The sequence below is a fragment of the Apiospora kogelbergensis genome, assembly GCF_038363985.1.
Source record: "Apiospora kogelbergensis strain CBS 113332 chromosome Unknown utg000001l_segment0_segment0, whole genome shotgun sequence".
Classification (NCBI taxonomy): Eukaryota; Fungi; Ascomycota; class Sordariomycetes; order Amphisphaeriales; family Apiosporaceae; genus Apiospora; species Apiospora kogelbergensis.
In genome coordinates, this window is record NW_027117418.1 from 626,209 (window position 1) to 648,101 (window position 21,893).

The following is a 21,893-nucleotide window of genomic DNA, read 5'->3' on the forward strand; positions in this document are numbered from 1 at the left end:
TCCCCCTCAACTCCCCGGCTGAAGCATCGTGTTGATGTCGCTCATGATGCTCTCATCCGACGCGATGCTGCTCACGATCTCCTCCTGGGTGTAGCCGACCCAGAGGCTCGCGTTGTCCTGCTGCGCCTTCTTGGCGCGGTAGATCTCCTGGGCGACGCCGCGGACCTGGCCGCCCGCGCGGCCCGCGGCCTTCCAGACGGTGCTGAGCTTGTTGAGGGCGCCGATGTTCAGGCGGATCTGCTGCCGCAGGTCCTCGTCGTTCTGCACAAAGTACAGCGCCCATTTGCTCAGGTGCACGATGGAGCTCAGCGTCAGCACGCACGTGAAGAAGTGCGTGTGCGCCGTGATGGGCACCGCGTACGTCACCAGCCGGCTGATGGCGCTCGCCGCCGTCACGATGTGCTTGGTGTGCGCGTTGAAGTGGTCCCCGCTCTTGACCAGCTGGTGCGGCGCGCACGCCGTCACCGACCGCGCCGGCGACGAGTCCAGCTGCGAGTGCGGCTGGTGCAGGATGATCGAGCAGCTGCCAATTAAAAAACTCAATATCGAGACAAGATGGGGGGAAGAGAGAGAGAAAGTAAGTAAGTACTTACGCGTTGTTGATCATGTGCGCCTGGAACATCATCTCGTCGAGCTGGCCGTCCTTGTTCAGGCAGTCGCGCTTGGACTCCGGTAGGTGCATCCTCCAATTCGACAGCAGCATTTCTATGCGGTCGACGTTTTCGTCGCCCGGGAAGACACTCTCGGGCAGCCGCATCATGCGGCCGAGGTTGCGGATGGACGCGACCCGGTAGGCGAACGAGGAAAATTCCCTCTCCTCTCCGCTAAAGAGTTGGTCGTCAAAGTCCTCGAGGTACATGGGTCGCGGGATGAACTAAGTGATATGGTTAGCACACGAGATGGGAGTAGATATAGAAACAGCACTGCACCGCACTTACCCCCGACAGATACTCGTGCTCTTCGCAAGGCAGCGCCACGTCGGCCACGATGTCGAACAACAAAAAGTTGGTCTGCCGATGGACCCCGGCGACCATGCCATCCACAACGAACAGGTCCCACCACGTGCGCCGCAGGCTCTCCTCGAGCACGGCGTCGCCCTGGCCGTGGTTGGTGGCGTAGGCGCGCTGGTAGAGCCCGATCTCGATGGCGATGCGCTCGACGTCGGACAGCAGGTCGCGGGCCTTGTCGTTCTCGCAGCTGCCGTCGAGGCCGATCAGCAGGATCACCATGGCCTGGACGAGGAAGGCGTCCTTGGCCGCGTCGGCCGCGTAGACCAGCCGCAGCGCCTCGTCCAGGAACGTGGCCCGCGTCGGCCCGCCCACGTCGAAGTACAGCGACCCCGTCCACCGCATCGCCGCCAGCAGCGGCTCCAGGTTGCGCTCCTTGGCCAGGCGCAGCAGGTGCGCCTTGGGCAGCGCGCACGGGTGGCCCGGGAAGAAGTGGTGGTAAAAGGAGTCGACGCAGCGATCCGCCAGCGTCTGCGGCTGCCGCTGCTGGTTGTTGTTAAACTCCATCAGGGCGCCCGTCACGGGGTCGAGGTAGGGGTTTCGGTACAGCTGCAGGCCCGAGAAGCCGGGCGTGGCCACAAAGGGGGACATCGGAGGCGGCTCCGGGAGGCCCAGCACGGAATTGAAGGCGGCCATGGCCGGCACGGGCGTCGTCACCGTCGCGCCGAGCAGCATAGGACAGCTGCTGTCGCCGCCGGCGGAGGGGGGCGAATCGGAAGCATGTCGTTTGTTGGGGTTCTGGGCCGTGTTCCTTCTGGGACCTTTGTAGCCACGCCTAGACGCGATGTACTGGCACAAGCTGTCGCTCGCTTTGCATCGCGTACACGGATTAAGTCCGTCGCACTTAAGGTGTTTCGACCTCTTTATTTTTTTTTACGATTTTATTAGCTTCCCAATCAAATTGGAAGAAAGGGGGAGTAGAATGGAAAACACGATTTGCTGGAGGTGGCAGTGGTAGTTGTAGTAGTAATAGTACTAGTAGTTCGCACGCTACTTACGCAAGCGAGACAAGCCGCCGGAACGGTTGCAGATGGCGGCGCGCGCGAATCGGTGGCGGGGGTGGAAGCTACCGACGAGGCATTCTGCGGTGGCGGAGGCGGCGGAGGCGCGAGGAATGACTCTGCCGTTGTAGTAGTAGAAGAAGATGACGCATTCGAGGTCTCGGGCAACAGAGAAGGAGGGTGGAATGCGGCGGCGCCCGCGGATGATACGGCGGCGAGTTGTGGAGTGGTCTCGGGCGGGTAGCGATTCATACTTAGCGAATCCATGATAATGCGTATAGTATATATAGTATATATAGTATATATATATATATAAATAATCGATCACCGGCCGAGCTTGCGCTTATATATGTGTATGTATACTATGGCGACTCGTGGGAAGCAGATAGGACGGATAAATGAAGCGGGCTCGGCATTAGCTATTAGCTGGCGCCCGTTTGGCAGCAAATACCGAATCGAGTCGAAATGCGACGGTGGTGGTAGTGGGGTGGGAAATGGGCCGTCACAGTGGGCGACGCATGGGGGTGGGAAGGGAAGGGAAGTAAACCAGGAAAGCGAAATGAAGGGCAGCGAGGGACGGAACTAGCCAAGAGGTCTGGGGAAGAGTAGACAGATAGTGAGTAGTAGAAGACAGCAGGTATGTAAATAGTAAGTAGAGATGATATGTAATGCACTGGGCTCTCTCATACAGTACATATGCATGCACTCAGCATGCACTCACCTATCACTCAGCGCAGTGCACGGAGACTCTTCCGGCGGAGGGACCCAGCTCTTGTCCAGATGTTTCGTTTCTGCAAGTCATAAGCAGTATAATAAGTATAATACAACGTCCCGCCCTCTCATCTCTGTCTATGTCTCTCTCTCAGCTGTCAAGAACCCCACGCTCTCTTCTCCTCTCGTCCATGTGTCTGTCGCCCGCCCAACAAAAAAAATGCAACTGCGCAATTGACTGGACAATAAGGGAGATGCATGTGGTGATACCCTACCGGCACGCACCCACGCGTGTTCTGAGACAGGCCAAAAAATAAGATACAGGGAAGAGGGCCCCTGGGAAAGCCCTGCCACCCGACAACCCGCCGACCCGTAGATGCATGTACGGGGGGCAGGGGAGCAGCGGAATACGGGGCATGGCAGGGCAGCAGCAGGAGGAGAGAGGGGCAGGTGGGTGGTGGAATTGCTCAGCTGGCCCAGGAATACCCTGTAAGGTATAATAATAAACACGAACCAGTGAGGAGTCTCCGCCCGCCTTCCAGACGTACATACATAGTAATAGTAAGAGAGCGAGATCTTCGAGATGCCCTATAGCATATCCCCCGCGGAGATGCGAGCAGCGTCATTGAAACAACAGGCCCACAGGACGATGGCTGGCAAAGCTCATAAGAGCGTCTGTCCTCTTCGGCGTGTTGTTATTGTTGCTCAAGGGATGTGCGGATGAAAGGGGGACTGGCATCGTGGGTTCTGATTGATCGGCCACGGAACCAGTCGGTAAAGGTAAACTTTGAAAATAAAGGAGCCCCACCCCTCTCGCAAGCGAGGCAAGGGGCGTCGATCTGATTGGTGACCATTCGACTAATATCATGGGGGAAAACTTGAATTGAAAAGAAAAGAAAAAGCAAAAAGATATGAAGCAGCAGCAGGCAGCCGATTTGTGAAGAAGCTAGTAGTAGCTAGCAAGCAAGCAAGTAGTTGAAGAACAACTCAACGTCGCAGACTAGAGAAAGGAAAAAGAAAAGAAAGAAAGACTCGTTGGACGCCACAGGCCCAATCACCCGCTATCAAATTTACCTTAGACAGACGGGTAGGCCGCCTACCCATCAATGTGCTGAATCTCTTATTATCGAACCTGCCGTCCAATAGCAGAGACCGGCTATGCGACTCGATTCAAATTGGGTACTAGCTGCGCCTGCGGCGTGCGTGCAGAAGCCGGCGAAAACATGCAGCGGTGCAGTGTGAATCATGAATCATTGGAATATTTCCCACCATCCACTGGGCCTACACGTATGTATTTGTTTCATTCCAAGACGATCAGGAGTACTAGTAATAGCCCTCCCACCAATCGAGCCCGCCAACCACTCCTACTCGCTCCTCGTCGATTCCCCCGAGAGCCGGGCAATGGCAAGCATCGACCTCGGTTCGGCCACCGGACCAGACCAGTGTTCGAGAGAGATAGAGATCCCCTCCACATCAAACCTACTGAAGTGGAACTGCTGGAGCCTCAAGTCATCACGGCCGAAAACGGGTTGGGCCACGAGCAGCTAAAGACAGCGGCCAAGCGGCTTTGTAGATGAAGAAGCCCTACTGAGGCGCACTAAGGAAGAGGTGCCGAGGTGCCATCGCCACGTCCGTAGATAGCACCGAGGGAATATGTCAGGATCTACAGTCCGACAATGCAGTACAGTAAACCCCCGTCGTCGCGGCGTTCCCACCTTCTTCCCAAAAGCCCACCCGGCGGACATTGGGGGCTGGCTGGCCGGCTGCATGTATGCGCGCGAGCGAGATGCATGCTCCGTAGGGCATGAGAGGGAAGACGCGTACGCCTCGATCCTACATGCTATGACATACATGAAGAAAGAAAACAAGGCGTCTCCAATCTCACTCGCAAAGGACCCAGGCACCAGACCCCTGTTGCACTGCTGCTGACTGCGGCTGTCAGGCTGGGATAACTCTCGGCTCGATCTCAACTACCCACAATATATGCCAACGGTCAATCTTTTATTAGCATTCTAGTACCGAGTAGCAACATTATCGATGCGGGCCAAGCGCCGCGCGCTGCACACAGCCTGCCTCCCCGTCGGGAGCGCTCCTGGGTATCGGCAGGCGTTACCCGCACAGCGATCCGCCGATGGGTGATATGTATGTATGTAGTCAGTAGATGCACACCAATACAGTACGTAACGGCGTCATCTTGAAATGCTAGGGGAGCATCGATCGCGTGGTAAGGCTCTCGACCCCTCTACGCGCAAGCCCGTCGATGTCCCTGCGGCCATCCGCCTGTGTCTATCGAAAATGGGTCAGTCAGCCAGCCAGCCAGCCAGCTGGGAAAGTGGGCTGGCCATTTTCTGTTGCAAGACACACTTCAGCGCTTCCTGCTCTCTCGAGAGAACACAGCAGCTGAAATGGAACATTGGACTGGGCTCCTCGGTGTCACAGCGTCGCACCCGCAGGGCCCCGGGCGGGCACTGCACAGGGCAAGATCGTCACAATGTTCCGAAGCCAGCGCCTTAGCTTCGAGCTGATGTGTTACCCCGATCTCTTTCTTCCGAGAGCACACCACCGCGCGTGTACTACGTGGCATGGCCCATTGCGCTCCTGTACCTTTTGTCGCAGACAGATCAATCGCTGTATCAATGTCTAGGGACAGACGGTTATGTGTTCATTCCACCGTGGCGAGAGACCCGCCCGAGGTTTTGACATATGCATCAGAATACAAAGACTACCAGGAACAAATAAACGAACAAGTCAGTAGCCGAAATGAAAACAGCGGCCAAAAAGAATCCAAGTATTGCACAATTGATGCAAAAAAGAAATTCGGTATTGCACTAGCCGCGAATCGAACGCGGGGCCCATCGATGGCAACGATGGATTTTACCACTAAACCACTAGTGCCTAGATTGAGATGACACATCCAATGAGAATCTTTGTATTAATAGCCAACTATAATGTGTAAACAAAAAGCTACTGACATCGTAGAATGAATAAGATAACTGATAACGCACACCTAGATGTATGCACAGTGTTCCCTTCTCATAGAAACGTATCGCAATTGCAGCGTCTAGTCTCATTGTATTTTGCTCAGTGTCAGCCCTATTCTTATGATATACCGCCTCGCTCTTCCAGGATCGCCTCCCAGGGATCAAGTGATGCATAGCATAACCCGTCCCTTGGTTGTCATCCATAAACCAAACCCTTCTGGAATATAAAACGTTATCCCGCCTTTTAAATTCGCTACTTCAACTGGCAGAACGCACATCAACCTCCGAGTGGAGGTAGTGGGTAGCTCGTCTGTTGGCATGATCCCCTGCCGGCTGAACAAACGGCAAAGCAAGCAAGTAAGCCCATAGCCGTCTTTGAGGCTTTCCCCTTTACGGTGACGGATGAAAGGTTAGGCGGCAGGTATTCGGCTTCCTGATTATGCAGCGACCGCAGGAGTGGTACTTTGCAATGGAATACCCAGCATGACCAGGTGACCATGGTGGAGAGAAGACGGACAGTCAAACAGGACCCGACCCGAAGCATCAACGACCGAATCGGGTCAGGTAATCTAATATTTACAAACTATTCGAAAAACCACCTCTGCGAATTATTATATCCCTTCCCAAGAAGAGCGTGCTCGATCCTGGCGAGGTAGGCAAGCTAGTCTCTTGGTCCCAATCTTAGAGATTCCCTAGCCTTACCCCCTATCTACACACGGCATTGGTTCCCGATCCGGCATACAGATCCCACAAGATTGCCTTCCAACTCTCCATCAGGAAGAAGCAGACTGACTGCCTTGACATTCTGGCCTGGAGGAGGCAGGGCAAATAGCCAGAAGAAGTCGACAGCTTTGCACTGGCTGCCATCACCATACGCCATTGACCTAGGACAATAACAACAACACCGCCAATCGCACAATCACGTAGCTAAATACACAACCGTGCCATCTCAGGGTATCTCTTTTCATCTATGAGCTTGTTCTTTCTCTTTAGTTCGGACCAGATGGCAATAGGTGCGCTCACTCCACAAGCCAACAAATCTACTCTACCTAGATCTGACGGACAACAGCGACCGGGCGCTGGAGAAACCTGTAAAGCGATGTTGGGGGGCTAGATGTTTTCGTTTCATTTCATTTATTCTTCTTATTCTTTGGCAACGCACTCTAGTCCTTGTCCAACCGCACCGCGGCGCTCTTCTCGATGGCGTTCAGGTGGACACCATGACCCAGCAGTTCACGGATGTTGGAAATGCCGTACTTGATCATAGTAGGCCGCTCGAGACTGAGACCGAAACCGTAGACCTTGTAGTCGCTGGGCAGGCCCATGGCTTCCAGCATCTCGGGACGGAACATACCACTGTTACCGATCTCGATGAGCTTGTTCAGGCCCTTGTGGAAGCAGAAGATCTCCATACTGGGCTCGGTATAAGGGTTGTAGCTATGAGTGATGTTAGCGAAAACATTCATCGGCAATTCAGATGTCAGTGCACTTCTTCAAGCCCCCGAGTTCAGACATAGGGGGAAGTTGGTGCAGGGTTGGAGGTGATGCTCCCATGCAGACTTACGCAGGCTTGAATTTAAGACTGTTGTAATTCGTTAGCAATTGCACATAGGTCAAGATAGCGGAGGAATCGAGGCAGATACTTACCCAGTAACGCCCATCTTTCCGAAGAAGATCTGCAAGAACTCCATCAGGCCACCTAATGTCAGACCGTAGTCACCGATCACACCTTCTACCTGATGGAACTCGCACAAGTGAGTAGCGTCCACCGACTCGTTTCTGAAGACTCGGTCGATAGAGAAGTACCGGACTGGCGGCGACTGGCCATTCCTGCTTTCCGACGCCAGCTTGTACAGCATAGCCGCCGAGACGGAGGTGGTGTGTGTTCGCAGGACAAGACGGAGCGACTCCTCCTCGTCCCAGGGGTAGCGGTAGCCGATTGAGCCGTATTTGCCCTTCTCGTGGACCTCCCGCACGTTCTCGAAGTACTCTGCGTAGTTGCGCTTGTCATCCGCGTCTTCGGGGCCAGGTCGGGCTGCCGACTTGGGATCTGAAATATAGAAGGTGTCTTGCAAATCACGAGCAGGATGTTGCTGGGGCACAAAGAGTGTGTCGAAGTTCTATACAGGCTTAGGTCAGCAAATATAACAGGCCATCAAGGGGGTGTTTAGTTGCATACCCAGAAGCCCGACTCGACGAACGAGCTCGTAGGCATCTCGGCGAAGCCCATCTCGAAGAAGATTTGTCTGAAACTGATTAGCAAGTACTCCTTCTAGGTTGCATTCGGAATTGGCTAACCTGAACTCTCCGCGCACCTTACCCAGGGGGTGCAGGGCTCCGGCGTGCTGATCCGCGCCAAGGGCCTCGAAGTTGTAGGGTTCTAGAAGGTGAATCATGTAAGCTTCCCGCTCCTTCCACCAGCATCCTGAAGCATCGCCCACTCACTGAAAGTAGCCGTCTTCCACGAGCCAGAGGCCAGCATCTCGGCCGTCAGGTCCGTCTCCTCGACGATCATCTCGAGGGCGAACTTCTCGCCCTTGGCTATCCGGAAGGAGAAGGTCTTCTGCAGGCGGAGGAGCTTGCGCTTCTTGAGGTCGGTGACGATCTTGGGCTCGTGGGTCTTGGTCTCCTGGATGACGCGCAGCTGGTCGCGGGTGACGTCGGCGATGGTGTCGGTCAGGGCGACGAGCTTGTCGCCGTCCTTCTTGATCCACTTCTCCTTGAAGGCCTTGCCCTGGCCCATCTTGGTCACCGTCTTGTCGCCGATGGCCGCCTCGAGGTCCTGGATCGACAGGCCGCCCAGCGCCTTGTGCACCGCCTCGAAGACCCGGGCCTCGTGGCTGCCGTGGCTGACGATGGTCTCGGCCTCGGGCTCGAGCACCGCCTCCTCCACGTCGACCTGCTTGTACGTCACCATGGCGCGCGAGGCCAGGCGGTCGAGCGCCGCCTTCATCTTCTCGAAGGGGACGGCGGGGAAGGCATCGGACGAGGAGATCTCGCCGCTCTTGTCCAGGGCCTGGAGGACCTCGGGGATGAGGTCCTCGGTAGTAACATTAGCCGCCGGCGCCATGGTTTTTTTTTCCTTCCCAATTGTTCGGTCGGTCGGTCAGTCGGTCAGTTGGTCGGGGAAAAAGGTGGTGGAGTTTGTTCGAGTCGGAGAAGCGACGACGTGGTGGTGATTGACTCTTTCTGGCTCTCACTGTCAATTGTTTGACTCACTCGGGCGTTGACCCAATTGCCTTTCAAATGGAGGGGCAACTGGAGCCCGACTTCGCGCAGCCCACCTTCCACAACCACACATTTTTCCGCCCGGGACCCCTCGAATTATGCACTTAGCCGCTTACAAGCTCTTATCGATACCACCAGGGCTACATTCATTAGCAGCATAGTCGCAGAAGACGCATGCATTCCTCGGTAAGTTCATTTGAATACAAGAGTCATCCATAAGTCGAGTTTTCTTGACAATAACGCCTTGGTCCTGTACAATCCAACACATACAACAGATCCTAAGAGGACTAACGCCGAATAACACCGTAGCATGTCTACCTCCGAGGACATGTAAAAGCAATCGTGACAAAACAATGCGCCGATGCCCCGTTCGTAGCGTAGACCCTTTTCTACGCCTCCACGTTCGAGTGCCAGTTCATTCTCCTCTTAGTCCTCAGCATCCAGCTCCAGTGGGCCCAAGGATCCCTAACGAGATCCTTCATCGCGATGACATCCGAGTCCTTCGGGCCGCCGGCAGCCAGGCCGTGCTGGATAGCCAGTCGCGCATCTGTGGGTGTTCGTATCAGCAAATAATTTCGAAGAACGAGAGACCGAAGGCAGGAGAGCACAATTATAACACAGATCGGGATGTGGACATGTTCTTACATTTGGACGCGAGCCAGGGCTCCCCGGCCCCGTTGTACTCGAGCGCCGCGTACGTGTAGGCCTCGTACATGGACGACCAGAGCCGCTCCTGCTCGTACAGCGAGACCATGAGCTCGCCCATGGCGGGCGTCGCCTGCGAGGTCGGCTCGTAGTCGCGGAACTGGGCGCGCAGCTCCTCGATCTGCGCGATGCGTGCGTCCGACGCCGCCGTCGCGTGCTCGTTCTGCGCGCACAGGCTGCACGAGCAGGGGAAGTGCCACGATGTGTTGAGGCGCTGCAGACGCTCGGCGCGCGACTGCACGGGGCTATTTCCCACCAAGGGTTGGTTAATGGCTGGGAAGTAGGTAGGAGGAGGGGTACGCAATGCTTACTCGATGTACGAGACGGTGATCTCCTCGCCCGCGGCGATGGGTCGCACGGCGTGGATGTTGTGAGTGAACGTAGTCACGTCAAAGTAGTAGTCGGCGTTAGCCCGACAATCATGGTTCATGCGGGAGACTAGTAAAAGGGTCAGCCAATTCTTATAGGATGGTTGCCTACACGGCCATGGTTTTGGTGTCCTCTGGAGCTGAGGATGAGGTAGGCTTACTTTCGGGAAAGACGGTGTACCACGACTCGCGGTCCTCTTCGGCCTGCTTGGTCACGACGCCCGTGTTATCAATGTCAAAGGCGTTGGTGAGGATGATCTTGTTGACGCGCGAGTTGTAGTCCTCGGCGCCGTCGTGGGTGGAAAGATTGAGGAAGATGTTGCGGTGGCGCTCGGGCAGGTGAGCAATGGCGTCGCCCTGCATGCGGTGGATGTCGCCGGGCTGCAGCTCGTAGAAGACGTCGTAGTCGATCATGGCCGACGGCGTCGTGCTCATGATGTGGTCGCCGACCTGCAGGTTGCGCGTCGCGATCAGGCCCATGCCCTTGCCCGGCACCGCCTCGACCTTCCACCGGTCGCTGGTCTCGGCGTTGAGGTCCGTCATGGATGTGTAGATCTCGGGCTGCGTGAAGATGCGCGACGCCTCGACCTCGGCCGCCCGCTGCGGCGTCGTGAGCATCATGATGCCCCGCCCCATCGCGAACTCGGGGCTCACGTACGCGCAGAACTCCTTGTTCTCGCTCGCCGCGCATTTCGTCGTGTGCCGCCAGCTCGCCGCCGCCAGCACCGTCTGGTTGGCGTCCTCCAGCACTGCGCCCTGGGGCGAGCAGGCGGGTTCATGTCCCAAGATGCCGGCTCCCAGCAGGGAGGACGATTTGCACGAACCGAAATCCGGCAGGTGCGAGAGAGGCTCCTTGGCGAGTCCCAAGGCGGGAAATAGTAATGCTAGGTGTAATGGCCCCATGTTGACGAAGAAGCTACCGTAGCCAGCCAGGTCGCCTTTATTACGTGTATATATATGCCCGTATATATACTGCACTAGAAACAAACAATATCAAGAACACGCGAAGTTTGACTTATGGCCTAGGTATGCCAGAGTGAATATAATAAACCAGAAAATTGATCGACGGGCGCGAAACGTGGGCAGCAGGCGGCACAGTACATATGTAAGATTGTTGATGACAAGTTGCCTGCCTACCTGGCTGCTTCGCCGCAAGCCGCTTGGGGCCTAGAACTGCATGTTAGTTCGCCAAACATGCTACCCGGGAATATCCCCACCCCATGCACTCAGGAACAAGGCACCCCGCCTCCGCGTTACGAAAAAAGCAGCACCAATCGCCATCAAGGGGGATCAACCCAGGGCCCTAATTGAACGTGGCGCAGATCAGCCAGTCACCACTCCAGCCAGGTTGGTATGTATGCTGTATTTCGGCTTGGGGGTTTGGCACCGGCTCCCGAGGTCCGCGTAGGCGACGAAGCTAAGCCCTGGAAACATCTAACACAGCGGACGGTTCAGCAAGTAAAAGGCCCGGGCGACCAATGCCTCAGACGCTTGGCACGTCGTCCGTCTGTCCGTCCAAAGACAGGGACCCACGGTTCTTGGAGATGCTAGCACGGCGCGCGCAAGACCCCCTTGTGTCAGACTTGTCACAGGTCCAGAAGGGTTAGCTGAATCCCGAGTCTATGTAGCAGATTTCTGTCCTCAACCCTTCGCCGCGGCTGGCCAAGGTGAAGGGATAGACGAGGAGACGCGTGGCAATCTCTTGGGGAAAAAAGAGTAGTATTTCGGTGACGACATCTCAGGTAGTCAATATTTATAGATGGCAGATGCCGCGAGCGACACGAGCTCTTACTGGCCAAGATAGTTCCGGATCGCCAAGACTAATGCCGGCAAAGAGGAACAATGGGGCTTTCGACGGGTGATGTGCACTGATTAATTAATTAGCAAACAGACGGGAGGCACGGAAACTGTTTCCCGCGCGACGTTGACTGAACTTTTTGTATGTAGGTTTGGTGTTAATATACAGTAGTAGTCGGGTCGCTATAGGTACATGAGATGACAGTTGGTTTAGGTGGTGCTTCTGTGCAGGGCTCGCGAGTCAGACTAAGATGGTGGGGTTTTCAGCTCGTCCAACGTGAGGGTGACTTGAAACATCTTTACTTATCCGTTTCGGCTCCCTGGTTTGCGCAGATCCTCCCGATTGGTGACATGTCGGAGTTAAAACTTGATCATTCACATCATATCGAAACCACATCTTGAGGCATCTTGAATCCGTCGATCGGGTGGGCGCGATACTCCCTATTTCTCGACATCAACTTGCATCACTTGCTGTGAACTCACGGGGTATGCCGAAGATGCCAAAGCACAACAAAGCTGGACATCTATCCCTTGGACCGCCATTCGTTAGCCGTACAGTAGAGATGGCTTCTCTATGCTTGAAGCAACCCAGAGTCGATCATGTCTTTCGCCCAGGTCTCAGTCCGAAAGGGATAGTAGACGTCCACACGTGTGGAAGTAACAACGCTGCATGTCTGCCTTATGACCTCAGACTTCCCTCCTTGACCAGAAGGACAACGGTATTACTATATCCGTAACGAGCGCCTATCTGGAGGCTACAACTCATGAGACAGCAGTGAGGCGCACATAACCAACCATTGTGAGCGTATATACCATTTGTCTCAACACGCAGATCCTAGCTCTCAGCGATGACGCCTCACTAAGCAGAGCTTATATGAACACGAGTCGAACTGGTCCCCTGAAGCTCTGTTTAATATTGAGTCTGCATCTATAATACTCGAACACAGAAACGTCACAAACGCTCGAGCAACTCCAAGACCGAAGTCTTACCCTCTCCCATTATTAACCCTCCTAAAGTCTCCAAAACATGGATGTGACACGGTTCAATGTCCATCGCAACTACTACGAGGAGCTCGGGGTCCGCGAGGGTGCAAGTGACCAAGAAATTCTCGATGGACTGAATCGACTAGGTACGGATAGGTATTCCATGCTTCTCAATGCCCCAGATCAAACCAGAAGACCGGATCAGCAGCTGCTGGAATCGAGTACGGATCTGCGGATTTTCACCAGCCCCAAGACGCTCGGCTGGCTATGTTGACCTTGAGAGTGTTTCTTAACTTATGTGATTGGATGCCGCATAAGTGGAGTTGCTTCGGTGCCCGATATGAGGTTGACTGTCGGGCTTTCTGGGAGGCCTTTTTGGTATCCTGGCTAGTGGTGTGTGGCCCCCGCAGTCTGACATTTCCGTCTTCCCAATCCTAGAATGTTGCGACGTTTTCTTCGTCCTCAGAGTTCCAATCGATGCCGTTACCGAACTCGCAATGGAATCAGTGGCTGCTGTCGGTGTAGCTGCAGCAGCGTTGCAATTCTTCGACGTAGCTGTGAAAGCGACTGCGCTATGCCGACAAATCCGCGATAATGCAGAGTCGGCGACCGATTACAACAGGGAATTGGAGACCTCTGTACGAGACCTCTGCGCTATGCGGGACGGGCTCGTGGCGGCTACTCAACCACCCAATTCTACCCCCCGTCGTATAAGAGAATGGACTACAAAATGCCAACAGGAGTCAGTCGAGCTACTTCGACTATTAGAGGAAATGCGCCGGGCCGGAAAGAACCCAAGTACGGCTAAGAATTTCTTCCGTGCTATCAAGGACCGCCGTAGAGTCGAGAAATTAGAGAAGTCCTTGTCGGCAAAGAAGGAAGGATTACATGAAATACTTCAGTTTCACATCTGGTACTTTTAATGTTCAAACTAGTTCAGTTCTCGAGTACTTACTAAGACCCGTTGTAGGCGTCTATCAGACAGCCAGAAACAGGAAATCCAGAAGATCCTCGACAGACTAGCAGAAATCAACTTGGCCACTGAGGAGCGTGTCAAAGAATCGACAAAGCAAATCACGAGGCATCTGGATCAGACAGACACGGCGATTAAAGACCGCTTCGCCCAGTCTGATAGAAGAGCATCAGAACGACACGGCGAATTAATAGGTCAAGCTCAGAGTCACTACAAGGAAACACGAGCTGCAGCCAACGTGAAGATGTTCCTTCAAACCCTTTTCTATCCAGAAATCTTGGAACGGCAAAGTCTCATCAAGGATGCTGAGAACGGCACGCTAGAATGGATCTTCAATGATTCAGAAGGTGTCATTTCCTCTTTCACACAACAGTATCCTTTACATTCCTACACGACGACCTGGACGCCATGGGACAGTCTGACAGGATGGCTTCGACACGATAATGGTGTATACTGGATCAACGGCAAAGCGGGCTCGGGGAAAAGCACCTTGATGGCACGTCTTATCGACGACTCTCGTACGCAGAATGCACTCGACCATTGGTGTGGCGGCCAAGGAAGAAGGCAAATACTCTCACACTTTTTCTGGCGTGCCGGCACTGCTTTACAGCAGAGTGTGGCGGGCCTGCTCCGAAGCTTGCTCTACCAGATCTGTAGCAAGCGTACGGAATGCATCGAAGCTCTTATGAGACGCATGGCTATCGAATCTTCCATGATCCATACTTGGACTGAGAAATCGCTTATCAGGGCATTCCATGAAATCGTCAATATCATGGGAGAGAATCGGTTTTGCGTTTTCGTCGATGGTTTAGACGAATTCACCGGAAACTATAGCGAGCTCGTCGGCCTTCTATATAAGCTACAGGATCATGAGAACGTGAAGTTCTGCGTCTCGAGCCGCCCCGAAGTTCAACTAAGCAGCAGACTCTCTTCGTGTAAGACACTACGCCTACAAGATTTGAACCTATCCGACCTTACTCGATACGCCAGGTTGAAGCTGGAAGAAGCTTCGTTTGATCCGGTGTGGGATCGGGGAATAATGCTACATGAGAGCCTTGCTCAAAGTGCAGAGGGCGTATTCCTGTGGCTGGTAGTGGTGATACAGTCCGTGATACGAGGTGTAGAGGCTGGTGATGCTACGGACATCCTTTTGGAACGCATCAAAGACATACCCCAAGACTTGGATGACCTGTTCAGATCTATGCTGACCAGAGTCGAGAAGTTCCACGTGAGATCCCTTGCCTTTTACTTCGGAGCAATGAAAATTGCTGAGGAACATCTTCTTGGGCATCACTATCCCCAGGTCACCTTCCCCGAGGCATTTTTGACGATCGCAAACTTCACCGCCTCCATGGCCCCGAACGCTTTACGCTCCATGGACAGCTTTGAAGAGGCATGCGAAAAAACGGAATCTCAGGTTAGAGCCCAAAGCATGGGGCTGCTAGAAATCCTTCAACTTCCCGAAAATCGAATACAAACCTACGCCATTTTACGCCAAGAGGAATGGGATCCTGAACATGTTTGGCTCAGGGTCGAAAACTCTACATCTTTTACTCGTGAGCGTCAGACCTGTGCAGTTGAGTATCCGAAGGTACTAAAGTATGAGTCAAGAAAGATCGCATGGGTACATCGGTCTGCATACGACTTTGTCCATGACCCGGAAAATGCCAAGGTCTTGGATTTATCGCAAACTTCATCTGATCAGGTCTTGAGCCGTTTGTACAGCGGCCAAATGGCTCTTCTTCTTTCCGCGCCTTCCTCCGGTAGAAGAAAATCCCTCGTCGGATTGAGCCTAACGGAAATACGATTGCAATGGATTCTAAGCATTATGCGCAGGCTATGGGAATCGTACACCTCAGTTACTCGACAAGCGTTGGATAGGCTGCGGTCGAAGATCGTGACGCTTGATCATCGGGAGATAACTCGGACAACGCCTTATTGGGGGGGATACAGGCCTTCCTCCTGATTGGACCTTCTGGGACGAATTGATGGAGGCAGGTCACTGGGACTATATCCTCGAGAATGTTGGGAGATTCCCTAGAGTACTCTATCTATTGTTTCTCTTTGGAGTAATCGCTGGGGTTACGAATCCTCGCGATCAGGCGAAGAGAGTCATGAAACGTTTTGGCGATCCGACAGTGAGCCTTTACAAGGCAGCAATGTCTCCCAGCCCCGAAGCCCGGCTGGCGTGGTTAATATGCAAGGCTCCTATCAGGTCCGGCAATCTTCCATACTCCAATACCCGTGACACCAAACGTGAACAACTTGCCAGCTGCGCTGCTCTGGTTCATCCACGACTGAGCTGCCCACACTCCGTTGATCAAGAGGCACGCCAGTACTTGCACGAGGCCGTCGACAGGTTAAAGTGGCACATCGAAATGCATGAACCCAAACCCCAAAAGTATAGGTCGTATCTATGCATGCGAATATCTGTATTAGGGTTCCTCACTGCACCTTTAGGATGGTGGATGATACCACAGAGAGACTACCCCCTGCCTCGTATCCCGCCCGTGGGTGTTCAAGTTGGCTGGTACATAGATTCTGAAACTCCTTTCGAAACTGGACCGTTTGTTAACTTTGGTCTTGGCCAAGATACAATCAACTATATGTTCCAGCACCTCATTATGCTGGACAACAGCAGGTTCTGTGAGTGGATCGATGGAGATGGGGATGGGGTGCCAGGGCATACGTCGTGCAGGCTCTGTGCATCCATCGAGGAGCTTGAAACATGCCATCGGATGATAATTAACGACTTCCAGGCCAAGAAGCAAGATCTGGATGCCTCTGAACAGATTCTTATGCTGGAATACCTTGAGAAAGACCTCTGGAATTTACTGAAGGAAATTTGGCAAGAAGACTATGCTCCCGTCACCGACACTGACTCTGCGTGGTCAAAAGGGGCGGAGGACTGTGCGTGACCCGTCCGGGAGGTGAAGATATCACATGGGTGGTGGGAATAGAAGCATTCAGCACAGGAAGGCGGCCTAGTAGCTGGCTTCCCTTATACGTATAATGAATGCACTGGCGTTGTGAGGATGGCTGACTATATGAGTGAATAGGAGACCCGTGCTTGACGACTTCCATACTAGAAGAGGTCCATTTAAGTGATGAAGACCAAGCACTCTGTTTCCTCATACCACATCACGATAACTGCGTCGGTAATATTCTATAAGAGGAATCTCGCAACTTAACTCTCATGGGTATCTTCCATCATTGTGACAAGTAAAGCTGTGTCCTAGTCGCGTTAGAAACAAAACCAAATGCAGACACGATGGGGACTCAATGGCATTCAGCACATGGCAACACAGCAGCAAGCTGTGGGCGTGGTGTAGTGACTGCGCGCATGCTGGTATCTTCTTCCCTGATAGCACCTGGTAGGGAGACACATGAGAAGGACATGCATTCCTGTGCAGTTTCTTGTTTCCAAGCTCGGGATGTCTGCTTCACCCCCGTACCCTTTACCTACTTGGTAACGAAGGACCCGATATCCAACCCAGCGCAGTGGCACGTGTCACGACAGCAACCGTCATTCCCCTCCCATCTCCGGGACGACTGTATAAGTAAGAATCAGGTAGTTCAGCATGTGAGGGGGGTAATTGGGCTTGTATAGCAGAAGCTGTCGTCCGAACCCAGCAATGCCGCAGTGTACGCATATCTTCAATATCATCTCGCACGCAGCCAAGTCATGGGCTTTTCGCATTGCCCCTCAGGTAGGGTGTCCCCTGACTGCCACGATACCCCGTAGCCAGGGAAGATATGAACATATTCAGGCGACATAACCCCAGGAGCCTGGGAGGAAAACCATGGCGATATCATGCTATGAGTCACCTGACACCCACTGTAAGTCGTTCTTCGCTGGCAGTCAATGGCACGATGGCGGATCGTACCCAGTGATGTAAGCCAGAGTATCCCTACGTTCAGGATGCATCGCTCAAGGGAAAACGGGCGGTAATGATTCCTTCTCGTAGCCCATTGATGTGAGTCAACACCAGACCAAGTGTCGGCAGGCAACATGTGTCGGCGGTCGCCCGCCACGATATTCTGACGCAGGTAGCACCGAATCTCTCGGCCGAGCGCAGCGGCGGCCAAGTGCATGAACGAAGCATGTGCCAATGAAGGAAGAGAGCAAGCCAATCCTGTTGACTGGGGCCACGATAGCTGCATCGTATAGCTTACACAGCAGTTCACATGCTTTTTAGGTTGGCCCTTTTGACGGTCTGGACTGACACCCACCCCTCCAATGCCTGCATCGCCGACGCCTACATACTCTGGGTGCATCCTTGTCAAACGCGAGAAAAATCTATCGTATGGGGACGGCAGGTTGCGGTGAAAAAGCTAGGTAGCATGAGCTCATTTGTGAAACAGGCAGAATCCCGTCACCGGTGAATGAGGCTATTCGACACTGAAGATTGCCTTACAGAATCGAACCTAGGTGATGCCATGTATGGTTCCATGAAATTGAACAAAATCTCGTCAGGTTTGCTCCGGGAGATCATTCCATCCCAGTTCGTTTCCAGCCCAGACCAGGACGTGGTTCCGTCGCTATGGAGATGCCGCAGCCCGATCGGATCCCGAAAAACACACCCAGAAAAAGAAAAGAAGCGGAGAAGCGCTGATGTCATTGAGCACCGGCAATGGATGTGCCGCAAAGTGGTTTTCTGCCCTAGGGAGATTGGGGAGGGAGGAGCAAGGAGGAGGAACTGACTGATTGGTAACGAGCCACACCAAGTAAGCGCTTCAGTCCTCGGCGGTGTGCTAGTAAAAGAATCAAGGGCCATAGTGGCTGGCGCATCCAGGATAGCCTTCCTGCTAGGTGCCTGACTTACACTTACACGCCTCAAGGTCTTAACACTACCAGGTCTTCCCTACATAGCGGCCAAAAACACTTCCAAACCAACTTGGCTTCCTCGAATTGAGTGTGCGCCCCAAATAACCAGCACACACAAAAGGGCCCCATTGTGATCGGCTTTCTCTGGTAGTCCAATGCAACATTAATCTCGTGGGAGACCAGGATGATACGCCTATGTTTTGCCATAAGGCCATCGCCCCTCTCTCAACATTTCTCCGAAGTAAGATTGCGCCTCCCGCTTCGATGGCGCATGAGCGAGCACTGACGAAGAGGAAGTCCCCAAATCGATCGATATAGTGCTGCAAGTTGGTGTTTTAATACACATGTTGCAGGACAGTCCCTGCCTGCGCGTTTGTTCCTAAGTGCGATGATTTTAAGTTCCTTGATGTTATTAGGATTGCCTTGTCACTCACGTGTGCGAGCAGCCGCGTTACGAACTACAACACGAAGCATCTTAGAGTTGGCAACCCCGAGCCTATTCTGTCCGCCTCTGCCTCACCCCCAAGGTCCGGGGTCCCCTTTCGAGTTTGAGGCGCATGGGCGAACTGTTTTGGGCTGTCATCCCTTTCATGTAACTCTATCCTGGGTGCTGACAGGAAAGTCAAAGCCGTCGACGGACTCCCGTCCCATTCGCATACCCTTTGTGGTGAGTGTGACAACAGCAAACAAAATTCGAAAGGAGCCCGGATCTTCTTTGCAGAGGAGACTCCAACTAGTAGCAGCTCTTCTTGATGGTAGCGATATGCAAGGTACATGCATTTTAATTTTATGAATGTGATGTGAGGACGTAACAAGCCAATCATGGGCGGCCGGGAGATAGGAGGGCATGGAAGCCGGCTGCCAAAGTGCGGAGGTGTTCACACTTCACTGCAGCTGTCTGCATGCATAGCGACATTACCTTTACTTACATGCTGTTGCCTCTGCCACCTGCTCTCTGGAATTGCCGATGCCCACTTTCGCGCCGTTTCCACCGACGTGTTCATGTCCGTTGAAGCCGTTCTCCTCCACTTGAGCTAATTACAAAGCTAGCGTTGACAGGACGAACTGTTTGAAACCTGCTCCCCCTAGCTGAGCGCGTAACAACATTACGACGTTCGGACGACGGAGAGAAAGATAGAGAGAGTGTGTGTAGATGCAGAAGCTGCCCTGTTTCCTCGTTGCCCATGATACAGGACACGCTAACAAGAGGAATGAGCTGTTCCCGCATATGTAAGCCGTAGCAGACAGACTAGAGCTGCTCATGGCGTCTGGTGATGTTGGTTGGCTGGGCTTGAGACAGCGTCCAAGCCCCCGGCTCCGAGAACTGCATGTTTGTTTGCCTCTTGTCTCTGGTCCTGTCAGAACTCTGGGGTCTCGTGGTAACGAATGGCAGGAATACTGTAAGCGAGGGCTGATCCAAAACAAATGCAATGTGAGAACCTTAAGGCGCACAGACGAGTTCAATCAGTCAGTCAATCGATCAATCAATCAATCAATTCTACATATTATTAGCAGTATCCTGGGAATCAATCAAATAATCTCGCCTAGGCTGAAGCAACAGGCACGGCCATTCTGTGATTGGTCCTGTCGATTGGCATCTTTCCCCGCTTGGGTCTATCCACCACGTTTTTTGATGGCCCTCTCCCTTCACACTCTTTTCTCCTGTGCCTGGCCGATGCGCCACCATTGGCTCCAAGTCGCGACACCGCCGAGTAAAATTGATGAACCTGCTTTTCGGCTCCATGCCGGGCGGGATGGATGGGGGCAACATGTCGATGATTGGGCCTCGTGCCATGTATGATGCAGCGAAACGCTGGCTTGCCACTGTTACCCATCTCTCTCATTCTCGCCTCCCTTCTGGCCTCCCCTCTTCTTGAACGGGTATGTAAGTGGTTACCACATTGTGACGGTTCGGCGATGCACAAGGTCACGCAGAAAGACGCAGAGGGTGAGATTAGTGTATGCATAAGTCCACATGTATTGTGACCAGATGACCTACACATGCATAGACTTCTGCGTATGCATGCTGCGACGTATGCATCCAGATAATGAACACGTACAAGCTGAAAAGGATCAATCGGGTTGCAGTAGGTCCCTCTCGCCATGCCGACGAATCCCGTGCTCTGCTTGGGAGGTGTGTTTGAGAAAGCGGCAACTCCATTCGCCGGACCCTGTGCAGATCAGCTTCCCTTTCGTCTCAGCCCCTCCGACCGTCTCTCGACGATTCCGTCCACGCTAGTTGCGCAGACCTCGAAGCATTGTCGTCATGCCCACGACCTTCGGGCCTCTCTGGGCGCCTCTTGTTGCCCAAAATCCAGGGTAAAGTGGAAGGGAGCGAGTGCTGTGCTGTGCTGAGCTGTAGAGTCGTAGATGTCCTCTGCCTCCGATTAGACCACGCTTTGAAGATTAATATGTTGCATACCGCCCAGCCAACCCTCTTTTCTTCTTGTCCGTCCCTTCATCGCTCCAGATCCACAGCATTGTTCTTTTTTCCTTCCAGCTTCCCAATAGTGCAGTGCTACTATAGCTTCGCGATCTGGATCGATTCTGGTGATCGACTTTGCCTTGCCTTGCCTTGCCGTACACTTGCAGCAAGCATTGCCTGCCTCGCCCTGCCTCGCTCTCCGCCCCCTCGGAACAGAACTGGCGGCTTTACACGCCGTTCCTCCCCATCTCATCTAGCTTAGCTTCAACTCTCAAACATGGCCCACCGTGGATAACTGGGAATTTCTTGCGTCGACCATGCCCGCCAGGCCTAAGCCTCTGCGGTTTTAGCGGCCCATCCCAACCAGCCAATCCCACGCCTCCTGGAAACCGTACCCAGCGAAGTCTGGAGTCCTGGTCAGGAACCATCGAAATCTTGGCACTGAATCTCTCCTAGTCCCGCCCTCTATCTTGACGATATAATCTTAGCCGTCCCGGGAAGGGAAGCGAAAAGCAGGGCAAAAGCAAAAAATAGAGAGAAAAAGGCAGTCAGCCTCCGGAGTTCAGCTTCTTACTAGTCTTCGTCGGCAGGCCGGCTTACCCCATTCCCTTGATAAAAAAGAACGTTGTTGCGACTATCTATTACGCCGGACGGTTTCCTCTCTCCCCCCTCCTCGAACCCAAAAGTCCGTCTCGTCAGCGCTATCGTCGTCACCACCAACCTCTGCCACCGTACCATCATCATCATCCTTATCGTACCACGGGCCGACAGTTTTTGGTTATTGACCTGGGAGACCTCGACCGCCGATTACGCTGAGACAGATACGATCCGAACAGGGAAATCGATCCGCCAACCCGTGTTCACTACGTTGCCTGATTCGGGAGC

The 21,893-nt window shown here is 53.6% G+C and overlaps 4 protein-coding genes across 4 annotated transcripts; 1 reads left to right on the forward strand and 3 right to left on the reverse strand.

Moving 5' to 3' along the window:
• Positions 1–6: 6 nt before the first annotated feature.
• Positions 7–2,275, reverse strand: PG998_000216 (C6 zinc finger domain-containing protein; the record flags this gene model as incomplete). The annotated part of the gene is made up of 4 exons (XM_066867034.1): positions 7–523; positions 594–874; positions 939–1,868; positions 2,006–2,275. The coding sequence occupies 4 exons, from the start codon at positions 2,273–2,275 to the stop codon at positions 7–9; spliced, it is 1,998 nt and encodes a 665-aa protein (XP_066735449.1).
• A 4,588-nt stretch (positions 2,276–6,863) lies between these two features.
• Positions 6,864–8,770, reverse strand: PG998_000217 (phenylalanyl-tRNA synthetase alpha chain; the record flags this gene model as incomplete). Its single annotated transcript, XM_066867035.1, has 6 exons — positions 6,864–7,137; positions 7,265–7,282; positions 7,348–7,820; positions 7,880–7,946; positions 7,999–8,080; positions 8,146–8,770. The coding sequence occupies 6 exons, from the start codon at positions 8,768–8,770 to the stop codon at positions 6,864–6,866; spliced, it is 1,539 nt and encodes a 512-aa protein (XP_066735450.1).
• Positions 8,771–9,317: 547 nt separating this feature from the next.
• PG998_000218 (Lysine methyltransferase) lies at positions 9,318–10,904 on the reverse strand (the record flags this gene model as incomplete). Its single annotated transcript, XM_066867036.1, has 4 exons — positions 9,318–9,475; positions 9,574–9,878; positions 9,945–10,071; positions 10,163–10,904. 4 exons carry the CDS (start codon positions 10,902–10,904, stop codon positions 9,318–9,320), a joined length of 1,332 nt encoding a protein of 443 aa, XP_066735451.1.
• A 1,921-nt stretch (positions 10,905–12,825) lies between these two features.
• On the forward strand, positions 12,826–16,673 carry PG998_000219 (uncharacterized protein; the record flags this gene model as incomplete). The annotated part of the gene is made up of 4 exons (XM_066867037.1): positions 12,826–12,928; positions 13,221–13,695; positions 13,753–15,470; positions 15,709–16,673. 4 exons carry the CDS (start codon positions 12,826–12,828, stop codon positions 16,671–16,673), a joined length of 3,261 nt encoding a protein of 1,086 aa, XP_066735452.1.
• Between the last annotated feature and the right edge of the window lie 5,220 nt (positions 16,674–21,893).